This window comes from Leopardus geoffroyi, chromosome A2 (genome assembly GCF_018350155.1).
Source record: "Leopardus geoffroyi isolate Oge1 chromosome A2, O.geoffroyi_Oge1_pat1.0, whole genome shotgun sequence".
Lineage (NCBI taxonomy): Eukaryota > Metazoa > Chordata > Mammalia > Carnivora > Felidae > Leopardus > Leopardus geoffroyi.
The window spans coordinates 155,677,283-155,691,161 of record NC_059331.1 but is presented as its reverse complement, the minus strand read 5'-3'; the positions used below and the strand labels follow the sequence as shown (position 1 = coordinate 155,691,161).

Here is a 13,879-nt window from a genome sequence, read left to right as displayed (position 1 = left end):
GGTAGTAGGGAGTCTGGAAAACTTTTGAGTGGGAGAGGAAGTGCTCAGCTCTGTATTTTGGAAGAATATTGTGAGTTCACGAGAGATTTAGAAGGCAAGGTTGTTAGGAATGGTATCAAAAATGGCTACTGTTTATGAATGCTTACTATATGCCAAGTACTATACTGAGTGCTTTACATAAATTTTCTTTTTTTTTTTTTTAAGTTTGTTTATTTTGAGAGAGACAGAGCTAGCGTGAGTGGGGGAGGGGCAGAGAGAGAGAGAATCCCAAGCTGGCTCCACACTGTCAGTGCAGGGCCTGACGCAGGGCTCGAACTCACAGAACCATAAGATTATGACATGCGCTGAAACAAAGAATCGGATGCTTAACCGACTGAGCTACCCAGGCTCCCCTACATAAATTTTCTTAGTCTGTCCTCATAAACACTCATGGATTAAGTACTATTTTTATCCTTATTTTACTGTTGAGAAAATTCTATTTGAAGAGGTTAAGAAACTTACCCAAGATCACATTGCTGATAAATGATTGAAATGGGGTAAAACCTGGTCTTTCTTGCTTATGTTTAACTACTGTTCTGTAGAGTAGTAGAAAGAAGTGAAAGAGATGAGATCTAGAAGATAATGTCCACACTTCTCTGGCTTGGGTAAACAGTATTCATTCCATTCAGTAGTATAGGAAATACCAAAGGAAGAAGAACAGATCTTATAGAAATGAAAATGGTAACTTTTATTTTGGACATACTGACATTAAGTTGTCTGAGGGACTTTACTGGTTTAGAAGTCCAGTGGCAGTTGAATATAAGGACCTTGAGTAGAGATAACAGATTTTGGAATAATTAGCTTATTTCTCAATTAAAACCATGGGTGTAAATGATACTACTCAAAGACTACATGTAAATTGAAAAGAAGGTAGAATATGCAACCCCACTGAATATTATTAACATTTTGAGGTCCGGGCAAAGACTGCCCTTTTCTGTGCCTTTTACGGGCTCCTCTTCCCAAGTCTAACTTTACATAAGTAAGAGAGAGTAGTGTCACCCCAAAGGGCAGAAAGGGAATTGAAGAATGCTGAAGTAGTTGATGTTAGTTGCCACTGAGACTCACATGTGATAAGGACTGAAAATGACTACTGAACAATTAAAATGTCACTTTGACTTCCCTGAGAGCTGTTTTAGAGGGCCAGTGGAGGAGAGCAAGGCTGATGAAGGTGTGGGGGTAAGTGTCACTTTTGAGAAGATTGGCTCTAAAGGAATAATGTAAGGGCCATAGATTAAAACAGGATTGAAGGACAGTTGTTTTTAATGTGAGAATCTTCAGCATGTTTGTAACTTGAGGGGAAGAAGCAAGTGAAGAGAGAGGTTCAAAATAACAAGAGAGGGAATAATTGATATAGTCCAGTTCCTAAACGTGGAAACGATATTCCTCAGAGGCTGTGAGGAATTAAAGATGGACATAGCTCGCTCTGCAGCTCTTTACAGGCTGTATGACCTTGGGCAAGTGCCTTAACCTTGAAGCTAGCCGTGTCTACCTCTTTTGTTGGTTTGAAAATGTTTATTATGCACATAGTAAGAATTCAGAAATTATAGCTAATGCTACTGTGCAAATACTTGTTAATATAGGGACAGGCTTCTGTTTCCTCTATCATGCTAAAGGGAAGAGATATAAGTAACAAAAGGAGCTACAGGAGATGAGGGAGAGTTGGAAATAGCCAGTATTGGGATACTAGAAGATCCTCTTTAACCTAGAATAAGTGAAAAGATTGTCAAAGAGCTTTAGGAACAGATTGAAAAATAGAAGTTTATGGTGTTAATTAGCAGTAAGAGCGGAGAAAGCCAGAGGTGGCTGATCCCTGGTTGTGGGGAATTACAAGGTTGGTGAAGCAAAAAGGAAAGGGATGTGGCATTTTTGCCTTTGTCTTGCGGTTCTTTGTGTCTAGAAGTTCCTCTCTGGGACACCTGGGTGGCTCAGTCTCTTGATCTCAGCTCAGGTCTTGACCTCGGGATCGTGAATTCACGCCCCTCAGTTGTGCTCCAAGCTGGGTGTGGAGCCTACTTTTTAAAAAAAAATGTAGGTGGTCCTCTGCTTCTTTCCACCCCTGCATTCCTATCTACCCCCAACTCCTAGCTCTTCTCTTGAAATGCTTCCACAGTGAGGTCTTACAGTTCTTTATCCTTTGAACTCATGTGGCACCAGGAGTCTTTTCACCCATACTATTTGTCTGGCAGTTAACTAAGCAACTTTGGCACCTCTTTTATTGTTTTCTTAAGCTATTATTCTTTTATCATTTCATTTCCATGTTTGTACATCTTTCTTCCACTTAGATTACAAGTCCTCGGGGCGCCTGGGTGGCACAGTCGGTTAAGCGTCCGACTTCAGCCAGGTCACGATCTCGCGGTCCGTGAGTTCGAGCCCCGCGTCAGGCTCTGGGCTGATGGCTCAGAGCCTGGAGCCTGTTTCCGATTCTGTGTCTCCCTCTCTCTCTGCCCCTCCCCCGTTCATGCTCTGTCTCTCTCTGTCCCAAAAATAAATAAACGTTGAAAAAAAAAATTAAAAAAAAAAAAAAAAGATTACAAGTCCTCAAGAACACAGAGAAAGTTAGTGAGACCACAAGGATTTTATATTTATTGGTAGCCATGCAGCCCCTAACACCTAGCACATTGTTGGCAGATGTATATTTGTTGGTTATTCTGTAGAAGATGGCAAAGGCTTTATATAATACATTACACATGATGGAAATGCATTTGTAAAGAATTTATTCTAGACTAGAAACAAAAAGCTGCCTGTTTGCAAAGAGCCTTTGAGCCTGTTTAGAGACATTTGGGGCCGTTCAGGCCCTCCTATTTAAACTGGGTAAACATACTAAGTTCCACCTATCAATGTCCAAAGTGCATCGCGTTGCCAGTAGACTTTTCCCTCCCCATCACCCAGTATTGTCTGTTGTAGGAAGATATGTTTTAATAATAAAGACAAACTTTAACAAAACCCTATTAGAGCCATTTTGATTTTTTTTCCCCTCTAGTGTTTCCTTACGCATCTGTATTTTGATTGTAATCAAAATACATTTGTATTTTGTGTACATTTAATATTTTTTTATATTGTAAACATGTTTCACGATACAAGATTCATACTTATTTCAGTACCTGCATAATACTTACTAAACTGATGCACCATAATTTACTTAACTAAAATGTCATATGTCTATAATAGGGAAATAATTATTTCTGATATTTTAGTATGATGGATAATGCTGCACTGAATGTTTATGCATACATTTTTTTCTTCTGAATTATTTCCTTAGGAAAAATTCCCAAAAGTGGAATTACAAGATCAAAGGGTATGAACATTTTATGCCTGATATGTGCCAGTAGAATTTTTTTTAAGATTGATGTAGCCAACGGCACCTTGGTGGCTCAGTCGGTTAAGCATCTGACTTCAGCTCAGGTCATGATCTCAAGGTTCGTGAGTTCGAGCCCCGCATCGGGCTCTGTGCTGACAGCTTGGAGCCTGGAGCCTGCTTCAGATTCTGTGTCTCCCTCTCTCTCAAAAATAAATAAACGTTAAAAAAAAAAAAAAAAAAAAAAAAGAATTGATGTAGCCATTGGTTTTGAATGGCCTGAAAGGGATTTCAACATTTGATTAGGACTAATAATCCCTTCAATATAGGGGTTAGGTTGACAAGTGCTTCAAAATGTTTATCTTATGTTCCCTAATTTCATATTCTTTTGTGAAGTAATTGTATGACAGGTATTATGTTGAATTAACCTTTCTGTTAATGGTTAGTGGAAAGTTCAGTGTTGTTATTACTTTCTTACCATATGCTTTGAATAAATATCCATTACTGTTTATTTGTAGGACTTGATTAGAGACCAGGGGTTTCGTAGTGATGGAGGTAAGTAGTGATTTCAATTAAAAAAAAAAAAATCAGGGAAAAATGCAATTGCTTTGCTGCTTGTCTCCTTTATATTTGCTTCTTTCATGAAACACAGACACAGAGAAAAATGTGTAGGGGAAAACCCCCCAATTTTTTTTTAGTTTTCTTTATTATTTATCATTCATCTCTGGTAAAATTTTAACTGATTTATAAGATGAGTAGATAAAAAGAGACGACATAAAAGGAAATCTTAAATGTACTATCTACAATTTTAAAATGTTGTTATCCTCAAAGACAGATCATCAACTGTCTTACCCACCTTACTGATTCCTAACTATCTCTAAAACTAGAGGTGCTAACTTCCCTTTGGGAGAGAACTCTAACAGTACCACTCATACGTAATGATTGAGCTTAGGGTCAGTTAACACTTGATTTTCCTAAGTCATTCTTGTGAAGAATCCCTTAGATTGCCTGTCACAACATCTCCGTTTGTTGGACATTGTCAGCCTCTTCAGCTTTCTAGAAGGGTTTGGAATGTACCTTATACAAAATGGACCCTTATAGAAAGAAAGCATGTTGTCCTCTTATTAGTCCAGTAAATAAAAGAAGTAAATGAGAAATTGAATGGAGATTGCTTCATCAGATGTTCACTCTAGCACTCTAAAAATTGGGGACATAAGAAAACATTGCTTACTTTTTAAGTAAGATTTTATCCCTATACAATGTTTTCCACGAAATGGTATTTGAAACTGTCTTGAAGATTTCTTCCAGGTGGTCCTTAGTGCTTACCTTTTCAAGTATTTTCTCTCTAAAAAAGAGGACCTGTAATACCTGTTTACCTTTTTGAGAGTCGGTCTCCTCGCTGTGAACTGCTTTATCTTCAAAATACCTAAACCCAGACTTTAAAGATATTTTATATTGAATAAACATTGTGTAAGTCATCTTGTGTTATGTTTCTCTATACCTGTGAATCTGCCTCAATGAAAACCCTGCATTGTATCTTGGACTTACTATTCATTATAGCATGTAGTTTAAAAAGTTGTGGTTGTTTTCCATTTGTTATTCCATGAATCCACCAATTAATGTTGCTGCCAGTTTGACTTTCATATGTCTTAATAACTGTGGCTTCTGATAATTTTGCCCAGTACATCCAGCATTTAAGTGTTGCCATCATATTAGCATCACAAAGTTAAGTTAATCTTAAAAACTGCCTGCTTAGTTCCAAAAATCAAATGGCACTTCTTATCCTTTTTATGAGTCACTTTATAAAAAGTCATTGGGATTTTATGAAAACAAGCAGATTTTTTAGACATCCAGAATATTTTGTGAAGCAGGCTTCAACTCATTTATTCCCATGACTTCTTTCATTTCTTCTGTGTGTCTGTCTTCTTGTGTTTGCCTGCCCCTCTCTTTCTCTTCTAACAGCCCCTTTGAACCAGCTGATGCGTGGTCTTCGGAAATACCAATCCCGGACTCCCAGTCCCCTCCTACATTCTGTCCCCAGTGAAATAGTGTTTGATTTTGAGCCTGGCCCAGTGTTCAGAGGTAGTTGGGCTCTTCTTTCTTGTTTTCACCCAAAGCAAACTCAATATAAACTACAGATACTGTTTGTGCCTCACCTTCACAGCGTGTGTTTGTAAGTGTGAGAGTTCTCAGTACTAAATTTCTGCTTGGCCTGGCTGGAATGCTCTGAATGTGCTTCTCACACATACTCACTACCACAAGCTTTCTGTATGCTGTCATAAATTTTTAAAAGCAAGAAAATTCTGAGCTAAGATATCCATCTTGTTTTTTGTTCTATTACTTACTTTTTGGTCTTGATAATTTCTTAAACTCGGTGGGTGGCAATAAATAATGTATATGGGGGGGGGTGCCTCAATCAGAATAACTTTTATTTTAATCCATTTACATAATAGCCTTCATGACTATTAATATTTGTGATCAACTCTTGTGGTTTTTAATAAAGTAAAAATAGAAACCCCAATTAGGAGATTTTGCCAGATTTTTGGCTTTATTTTTCTATAATAGCGCTGTCCTTTTTTTTAATGCAGGACACGTACGTTTTGTATTATATCAGAGGTAGGGAGCCTTAAGAAAGGTTTTTAATATATTTGGGGTACTTTTAGCATACTTCATAAAATTTGAGGATCGCTACCCTCACTTACACCCTAATAGGAAAGAAGCACTATAGCAGTGTGGTTCCACTCTCTCAGTTCATCTCACTCCGTTTTGTAGTTAAACTGATCTCTTAACGTTTTAACTCAAAATTCAGACAGGTATCTTACTACAAATATTTTTAAAGAATTATATTTACTGGCTTTTGCTAGTGTCTCTTATTTACTCTGAAAGTGATGGTGGTGGTTCAGATTTTTGCTGTCTCAGCCCAGCTGTTTCTCATAAAATCCATAGGATGGGCAAGAATTCCTACAGTACTGAGTAGTGCCACTGAAATAAGTAATACAGTACATTATTGAGTAGATCAGAATCTATGAGGCCTGAGCAAGCAGTTAAAGCTTTATGATGTTGAAAATTACCAGCTGGAAGGATGAAAATGGATTATGCTCTAGTTATAGGCATCCCAGGCCCCATTTCCTTTTAGAAAATTGCATATCAGATCAGGTACATTCTCCATGTGATGACGTGTGATGTGGCAATGATAAAATTCTATACAGTTTGAACATTTAAATGTAGACATTGCTATTCTCCCTACCCCCAAATAGTAATCTTATAAAAGAAAAAATTCTTTCGAGGTCTTTTTGTTCTGTATATGCAAATATTACTGGACATCTCAGGTCTCCTTAACTGTATTCAGACACCACTAGGAGTCATTGCCCTGAACCCCTCTAAACCGGCTAGGTGAATCTAGGAGTTGTGCTCAGTCAGTGTTTAGAAAAGTATGCAGCCCTGCCTACTGAGTCTACTTTCAGTGTATCCCCTGGACTCACTTGACTCATAGAATATTTCCACTTGTAGCAGCTTGGCCAAGAGGCCATAACACTTAACTTTTCTCTCACTTTATACCTGTAGAGATTTTTCAGAAAGTCTTGAGAAACCTGTTTGGCTTTGTTTGTATTAATTTTGTTATACAGGTAACAAGTAGTCTTTGGTAGAACAGGAATCCAGGAACCACTGAACTGACCGATATTTCTAACTCTTAAACACTATAGGATTTTTAAAGTTCTCATGGCTAATATGATAGAGCCAGATATTTTTAACATTAAGGCCATTATTATATGTTCCCATTTGGGAGTTTCCATCTCTTTTATATTGATTGGCTGTTCAGGTAACATAAAATAGTTACAAGCTTATTTTTTCTATAAGCTTTTAAATTGATTTTACTTTTTTAAATCAAACAAAGACTTGGGAGTATTGTTTTAGTATTGATCTCTTACTTTAGAAAGATTATTTTTCTTCCAGACTCTACACCAATAAGCAAAGTATGTATCTGAAATCAGGTGTTTTAAAAGTCATTAAATTGACCAGAAAACTAAAAGAAATTACAGTGCAGATCACCAAATGAGGCCCTTTTTTGTCCTATCATTTCCAAAAGATGTACCTTTAAACATACATTGCATTTTGAAAAGAAGTCTAAATCTCTCCCCACCCTCTTACCCCAGTAAATTAACATACTCAATCCTCCTTTAATAGATACATTTTTCATTTCACTAATTTAGGATCAACCACAGGCTTGTCTGCCACCCCCCCTGCCTCATTGCCGGGCTCTCTCACTAATGTAAAAGCATTACAGAAATCTCCAGGGCCTCAGCGGGAAAGGAAATCTTCTTCATCCTCAGAAGATAGGAATCGAATGGTGAGAATATATGAGATCTTCTGTCCTCTAAGCTCTTTTGTTTTATAAGCTAGCTAAATGTAATGTCACCTTTTAGATTATATGATATATAGTGATGTATGATATGTCAGTATGTGACACAGAATTCCCTTAACAAAGTAAATTTAAAAGCTGATAGTTTTTTGCTTAAAGCATTCCCACACACTGATTTTTGCTCTCTTCCTTTTTTGTTTGCTTTGGCTTGACTTTTGTGCTATTTTTATGAAGAAAACACTTGGTAGAAGGGATTCAAGTGATGATTGGGAGATTCCTGATGGGCAGATCACAGTGGGACAGAGAATTGGATCCGGGTCATTTGGGACAGTCTACAAGGGAAAGTGGCATGGTACGTATGTAATACAGTAACATACAAGTTATAATAGGATACGTGTCATAACTATGATTTAAAAAAATCAAAGGGAATATGCACTGTTTGAATCACTAAGCAAATAGCATCATAGCAAATAGGTCAGATTAAAGAGTCCTCCAAAGAAAGGGTTAACAAAAATTATGGGAAATAAAAACAATTCACAGCAAGGAGGACTCCTATCATTACAGTAATAATTTTTAAAGATGACAATTCCCCGGGTGAGTTACGCCCCAAGATTTTTTTCTTTTAGAAGTCTTTTTGCTGATAGTTTTATTTGTGTTATAAATCACAGGTAAACATTAAAATTGTACTTACCAAAGGAAGAAACAACCAGGGAGCATATAGAAATGTTTAGCCTCACTAATTATCAAAGAATTGCAAATTCAAAAGCTAGAAATCATTATTTGCCTCTCAAGTGGACAGATAGGTTTTTTTTTGTTTTTGTGTTTGTTTGTTTGTTTTTAAATTGGCCATGTTTAGAGCTGTGATTGTAACACTGCTGGAGGGAGAATAAATTGCTACAGATTTTCTGGGGGGCAGTTTGTCAATATGTGTGTTGAGCCAACAATTCCATTTGTAGAACTACAACTCATCGGGCAGAAACAAACAGATGTGTGTGCAAGTATATTCATTAGAGACTTAATGAGAAAATGGAAATAAAGTTACGTGTTCATTAACAGAGGACTGGATAAATTGATAACCTTCATATGTGATTATATAGACATGAGATAGTGTGGTAGATCTATATTTATTGATACAGAAAGGTATGTGTGGTATATTAAATTTTACAGAACAGCATGTATAATATCCTATACTATGGTACTGCCTAGAAATATACATATAACATAAACTTTTAAAACGACTGTCAGCATTTTAGTATATATCTTTTTAGGTGATTTTTTTCCATGTGTATTCGTAAATATTCACACTGCATACATATAAAAGCCTAATAAGTTTATATATCAGTGTGTTAACAATGATCACTTCTGAGTGACATGATTATAGGAGATTTTACTTTTTTTCTTTGTTTTCAAAATGTTTTTCACTATGAGCACTGTATTACTTCGATAATCAGGAAGAATCCATAATTATATCAAAGTATAACAAACCTGCAAAAAAGTACAAGATTCATCTGTATTATTGTATGTGGTTATAGGTCATTCATTCTCTGAATAGTATTCATTGTGTGACTCTAACATGATTTCTTTTCCAATCTCTACTGTGTGATGAACATTTGAATAGTGTCCAGTTTGGGGCTATTACGAATGCTGCTGCTGTGAATATTCTTAGTACATGTTGTTTGGAGAACATATGTTCCATTTTTGCTGGGTATATACTTAGGAAAGCATTGTGGTACCACTGGATATACATATGTTCAGTTTTAGTAGATGCTGCCAAAAGTGTTTTAAGTGCTTGCACCATTTTACACACCCACTGGCGATGTGTAAGAATTCTGTTTCACATAAAATTATTTTTTTAATCTTCCTGAGCAAAAGCAAGTGATCCTTGGATTTGAAAACCATGTTAACTACTCTGATAAAGAAGCTCTGCAGTTTTCTATTTCAGCCAAGCTTCATTGGGCCTGTCATCAATAGTTTAACATTCAGATAATAAAAGCATTTGGTTTAGTATTGTTAATTAATCAGGAAAATACCATGGGTACTTACTTGGTTAAACTACATTTCTAGGGGAAATACAACATTGGCTATTGGGGGGGAGGTGGTATTTTGAAATACGAGTATAGGAGTGTCATTGTTCATTTAGTTTTTATCCTTAGAAAATTAATACATTTTAGAAGTTAAGATCTCATTTATTTGCAATTTAATAATGGTATGGATTTAAGGCCATGGTAATTAGTGAAAATATCCAAGAGGTTTTTATATATATATATATATATATATATATATTTTTTTTTTTTTTTTTTTTTTTTTAAGTTTAAAAAATTGGAATGACATTTGGAATGACAACTTTTTTTTTAGGTGATGTGGCAGTGAAAATGTTGAATGTGACAGCACCCACACCTCAGCAGTTACAGGCCTTCAAAAATGAAGTAGGAGTACTCAGGTGAGCCTGTGTGCATTACTGTTTTCCAGAGAAGTTATCTTTGTCTTCTATTTTCCAGTGATAGCCACTGTTGGCTTTACAGGTTTACAAAAAGTGGATAAGACAGAGTTTGAGTATACTATGTCTTTAACCGTATTGTTTAAGTGGTGTACAATATTATATGGTATAACTGATAGGAAAATTAGTCCTAAGGTGAATTAATGGAAATACAGTGTTCTGATCATGAAAAATCCTATTTCCACTTATGGAAATAATACTCTCAAAATTCTAAATTTATCAGAACACACTTAAAGATTGTGTCAAGCCCTGGGACTTGAGGAACATTAACAAACTAGAGTTATCCAGGGACAACTTAGATGAGGAGGGTTCTGAAACTGTAACAAGGGGAAAACAGTCGATAGAACTGAGTATATTTGGGTCCACAGAAGGCTATTATGTTCAAGAAGGTACAGACTTTGTTTTATTCCAGAGAGCAGAACACGGCCAGTGGTGGAAGTTGTAGGGAAATAGTTTTTTCTCAACCCCAAAGAACTTTTTAATACTAGAACCACTTTCAAAAGGGGGGTAAGGGTGAAAAAAGAAGCTGCAGCCTCAGTGAAGAGCTTTGCACAATTGAAGGTATTTAAGCAACTTCAGTTGCCTGTTGCGAAGTATATTAAAACCTAAGATCTTCCTGCAAGGGGTAGGATATTAGACTAGACAATTCCTAAAATAATTTCTAAACTTATCCTTCCTTATGTTCTAACATCTTCCTGATAATCAGACTGCTTTGGTCCACTTTTTTAAGATTTGCTGAAGTTTATCGACATTTACTATTTACTAACATACTTCCTTTTACAGGAAAACTCGGCATGTGAACATCCTGCTCTTCATGGGCTATTCAACAAAGCCCCAGCTGGCTATTGTCACCCAGTGGTGTGAGGGCTCCAGCTTATACCACCATCTCCACATCATCGAGACCAAATTCGAGATGATCAAGCTGATAGATATTGCTCGGCAGACTGCGCAGGGCATGGAGTAAGTTCCATTCTGTTAAATCTCTTGTAAATTGTTTTTGAAGACCACTGATGGTATTTTAAAGGTTTTAGCTAATATTCTTTTGGGTTGCTTTTGAATTACTGTCTAGTAACATAGGAACACTTTTAACTAATGGCTAAAAATATATTAAGAAATAAAATGTCTCTCTAGTATATCTTTAGTATAGTCTTCAAAAACATGTATCAAATATTTGATAACAAATACGTGACTGCAATTTTATGTTTAGCATGCAATGATTTAGTATTGAAGGTTAACAAAACAAAATAGGCCAAAAAACCAAGAAAGTCTACAAAAAAGTCTTTAACAGTTACTGAAGTATACAAAATAATTAAGTTATCCTTTCAAATTATTTTCTCCATGTACTCATATTTTTTATTACAAAATGTCATCTGAGTGAAATAAAATAAAATGAAAATCTGCATTCTGATGCTTTTTTAAGGATTCCGAGTTGAGTTGTTCATATCTGTTGAATTTTGCTATGTAATTTAAAAGATAAAATGTTGCTTAAATAGAATTTATCATCGGTCAGAATAGGGAACCAACTGGGAGGGATAAATTTTGCATGCAGCTCTTAAGTACAAATGAAGAAGGAAATCAAAAGGTAAAAATTAAGAATGAATTTTGAAAGTACTTAGATGAAAAATTTTAAGTTAGTAGAATACAAGTTTAAAAGCTCTATGGGTAGTTTAAAAATATGTGTGTATCTTATATTTTATAGTATACAAATGGCTTTTATTATGTCATTTAATCTCTATAGTGCTATAAAGTAGATTTTTTTTTTTTCTTTTAAAGGTCAGGAAACTCAGGCTTTTAAGTGATGTCTATAGCTGCACATTTAATAAATAGCAGCAGAGGTGTTTGACTCAGAATCTGACTCCCAAGCCATTATTCTTTCCCCATATTCACTATGCTACTTTTACATTTTAAAATTAGAATAAAAGAGTAAAAGTGTATATAAGTACCAGTACCTAGAGCTCTGACTCAAGGTCACTTAGTGTGTAAGTGTAGGACCAGGACTGAAAATCAGATCGGGCTCTTAAATCTTCCCACTGAACTATCACCCTCCCTGTCTCAAGACTAAGTAATATATCTAAGTAATTTAAGTAATTTACATTGTTTACAAGCCTGTGGTCAGCCAGAATGCTTATTGCAGCAAATGATTACCTCTTCAGTAACATTCCCACTTATCCACTAGACTTCAAACAATGTCAGCCTTTCATATAAGTTAGAATCTGAATCCGTTCAAATCTGAAAGGTATATTAAACTCTTGGAAAGAGTAAACCGTGGCAAAAGTAGTAAACATTGATAAGAAAACAAAGCTTATTCTGCTCCCATCCCACCAGTCTCTTTGCTGTTTCTTCAAGCCAAGCATCTTCCCTCCTCAGCCTTTGTACTGGTTATTTTTCTCTTTGGGATACTCATTCTGCAAATATCCATAGAGCTTCTCCCTTAGGTCTCTGTTTAAATGTTACCTTTTAAAAGAAGGCTTCTCTCACTCATCATCTTATGTAACTAAGATTCCTACCCCACCGATGATACTTTCTGTATCCCTATCCTTTTGTTTTTGAGACTCAGCTGTATCGGACATATTTGTTTATTGTCTGTCACCCCCACTAGAATATAAGCTGTATGAGATGAGGGGCTTTATTTTGTTCATTGTTTTATCCCTAATGCCTAGAACAGGGCCTGGCCTATGATAAGTACTCACTACATATCTGTTAAATACACACACACAAAATGAAAGAATGATTACACATAACTGCATATTATTGCTGGTTTACCTTTTGGAAGAGAGAGAAGCATATCAAAACAGAAGTGTCAAGGAAAGAGAAAATGGTCAAAGAGAATAACAAAAGAATAAGGGGAAATGCTTTTGCTATAAACAGAGGCAGCAAAGAATAGTACTAAAAATTGTTTTTAGAAACAGTGATGGGTAGGGCATCTGGGTGTCTCAGTCAGTTAAGCATCTGACTCTTGGTTTCAGCTCAGGTCATGGTCTCACGGTTTGTGAGTTTGAGTCCCGCATCAGGCATTGTGCTGATGGTGCAGAGCCTACTTGGAATTCTGTTTCTCCCCCTCTCTCTGTCCCTCCCCTACTCGTGTGCATACGTGCCTGCGCGCTCTATCTCTGTCTTTCTCTCCCTCGCTCTCTCTCTCAGAATAAATAAATAAACATTAAAAAAAAAACAGGAACAGTGATGGAGCAGTGGAATGCCACTATTGATAAAGACAAGAAGTACAATAGAGAGAACATTATCAAATTGCAATAGTTCTGTAGTCTGGAGAATAGTCAGTGAAGAGGCACAATATGATCCCATCGCTTTACAGTCTGGGTTCTGTAAGCATAAACCTTTGCATCTGTCTATTCCAAAACACTTTGGTTATATTTTTAGGTAACTCTGACTATATAATGAGTATACCTAGTTATGAATTCAGATCATTCTATAAATTTATCATAGATTTTAATAGCTAAAAAAGTATTAATAGTAAATTTTAGGGGTACCTGGGTAGCTCGGTTGGTTGAGCATCCGACTCTTGATTTTGGATTAGGTCACGATCCCAGGGTCGTTCGATTGAGCTCCATATCAGGGGTGACAGCCCAAAGCTTGCTTGAGATTCTCTCTCTCTCAAAATAAATAAACTTTTTTTTAACTGTAAATTTTAAGCCCTCTAGCAAGAGTTTATTGCCAGCTTTAAATGAACCAA

General features: G+C 36.1%; 1 protein-coding gene across 5 annotated transcripts in view; it reads left to right on the top strand.

Moving 5' to 3' along the window:
• BRAF (B-Raf proto-oncogene, serine/threonine kinase) overlaps nucleotides 1-13,879 on the top strand; it is a 174,685-nt gene that overhangs the window by 115,973 nt on the left and 44,833 nt on the right. For 4 of the 5 annotated variants that reach the window (XM_045495890.1, XM_045495891.1, XM_045495892.1 and 1 more), the window contains exons 9-13: nucleotides 3,853-3,889; nucleotides 7,546-7,682; nucleotides 7,929-8,046; nucleotides 10,050-10,134; nucleotides 10,975-11,151. In XM_045495890.1, the coding sequence (XP_045351846.1) occupies nucleotides 3,853-3,889; nucleotides 7,546-7,682; nucleotides 7,929-8,046; nucleotides 10,050-10,134; nucleotides 10,975-11,151 (554 nt within the window). Of the gene's footprint in view, nucleotides 1-3,852; nucleotides 3,890-5,296; nucleotides 5,417-7,545; nucleotides 7,683-7,928; nucleotides 8,047-10,049; nucleotides 10,135-10,974; nucleotides 11,152-13,879 lie in introns of all 5 variants that reach the window. The other variant, XM_045495894.1, reaches the window with a different exon arrangement.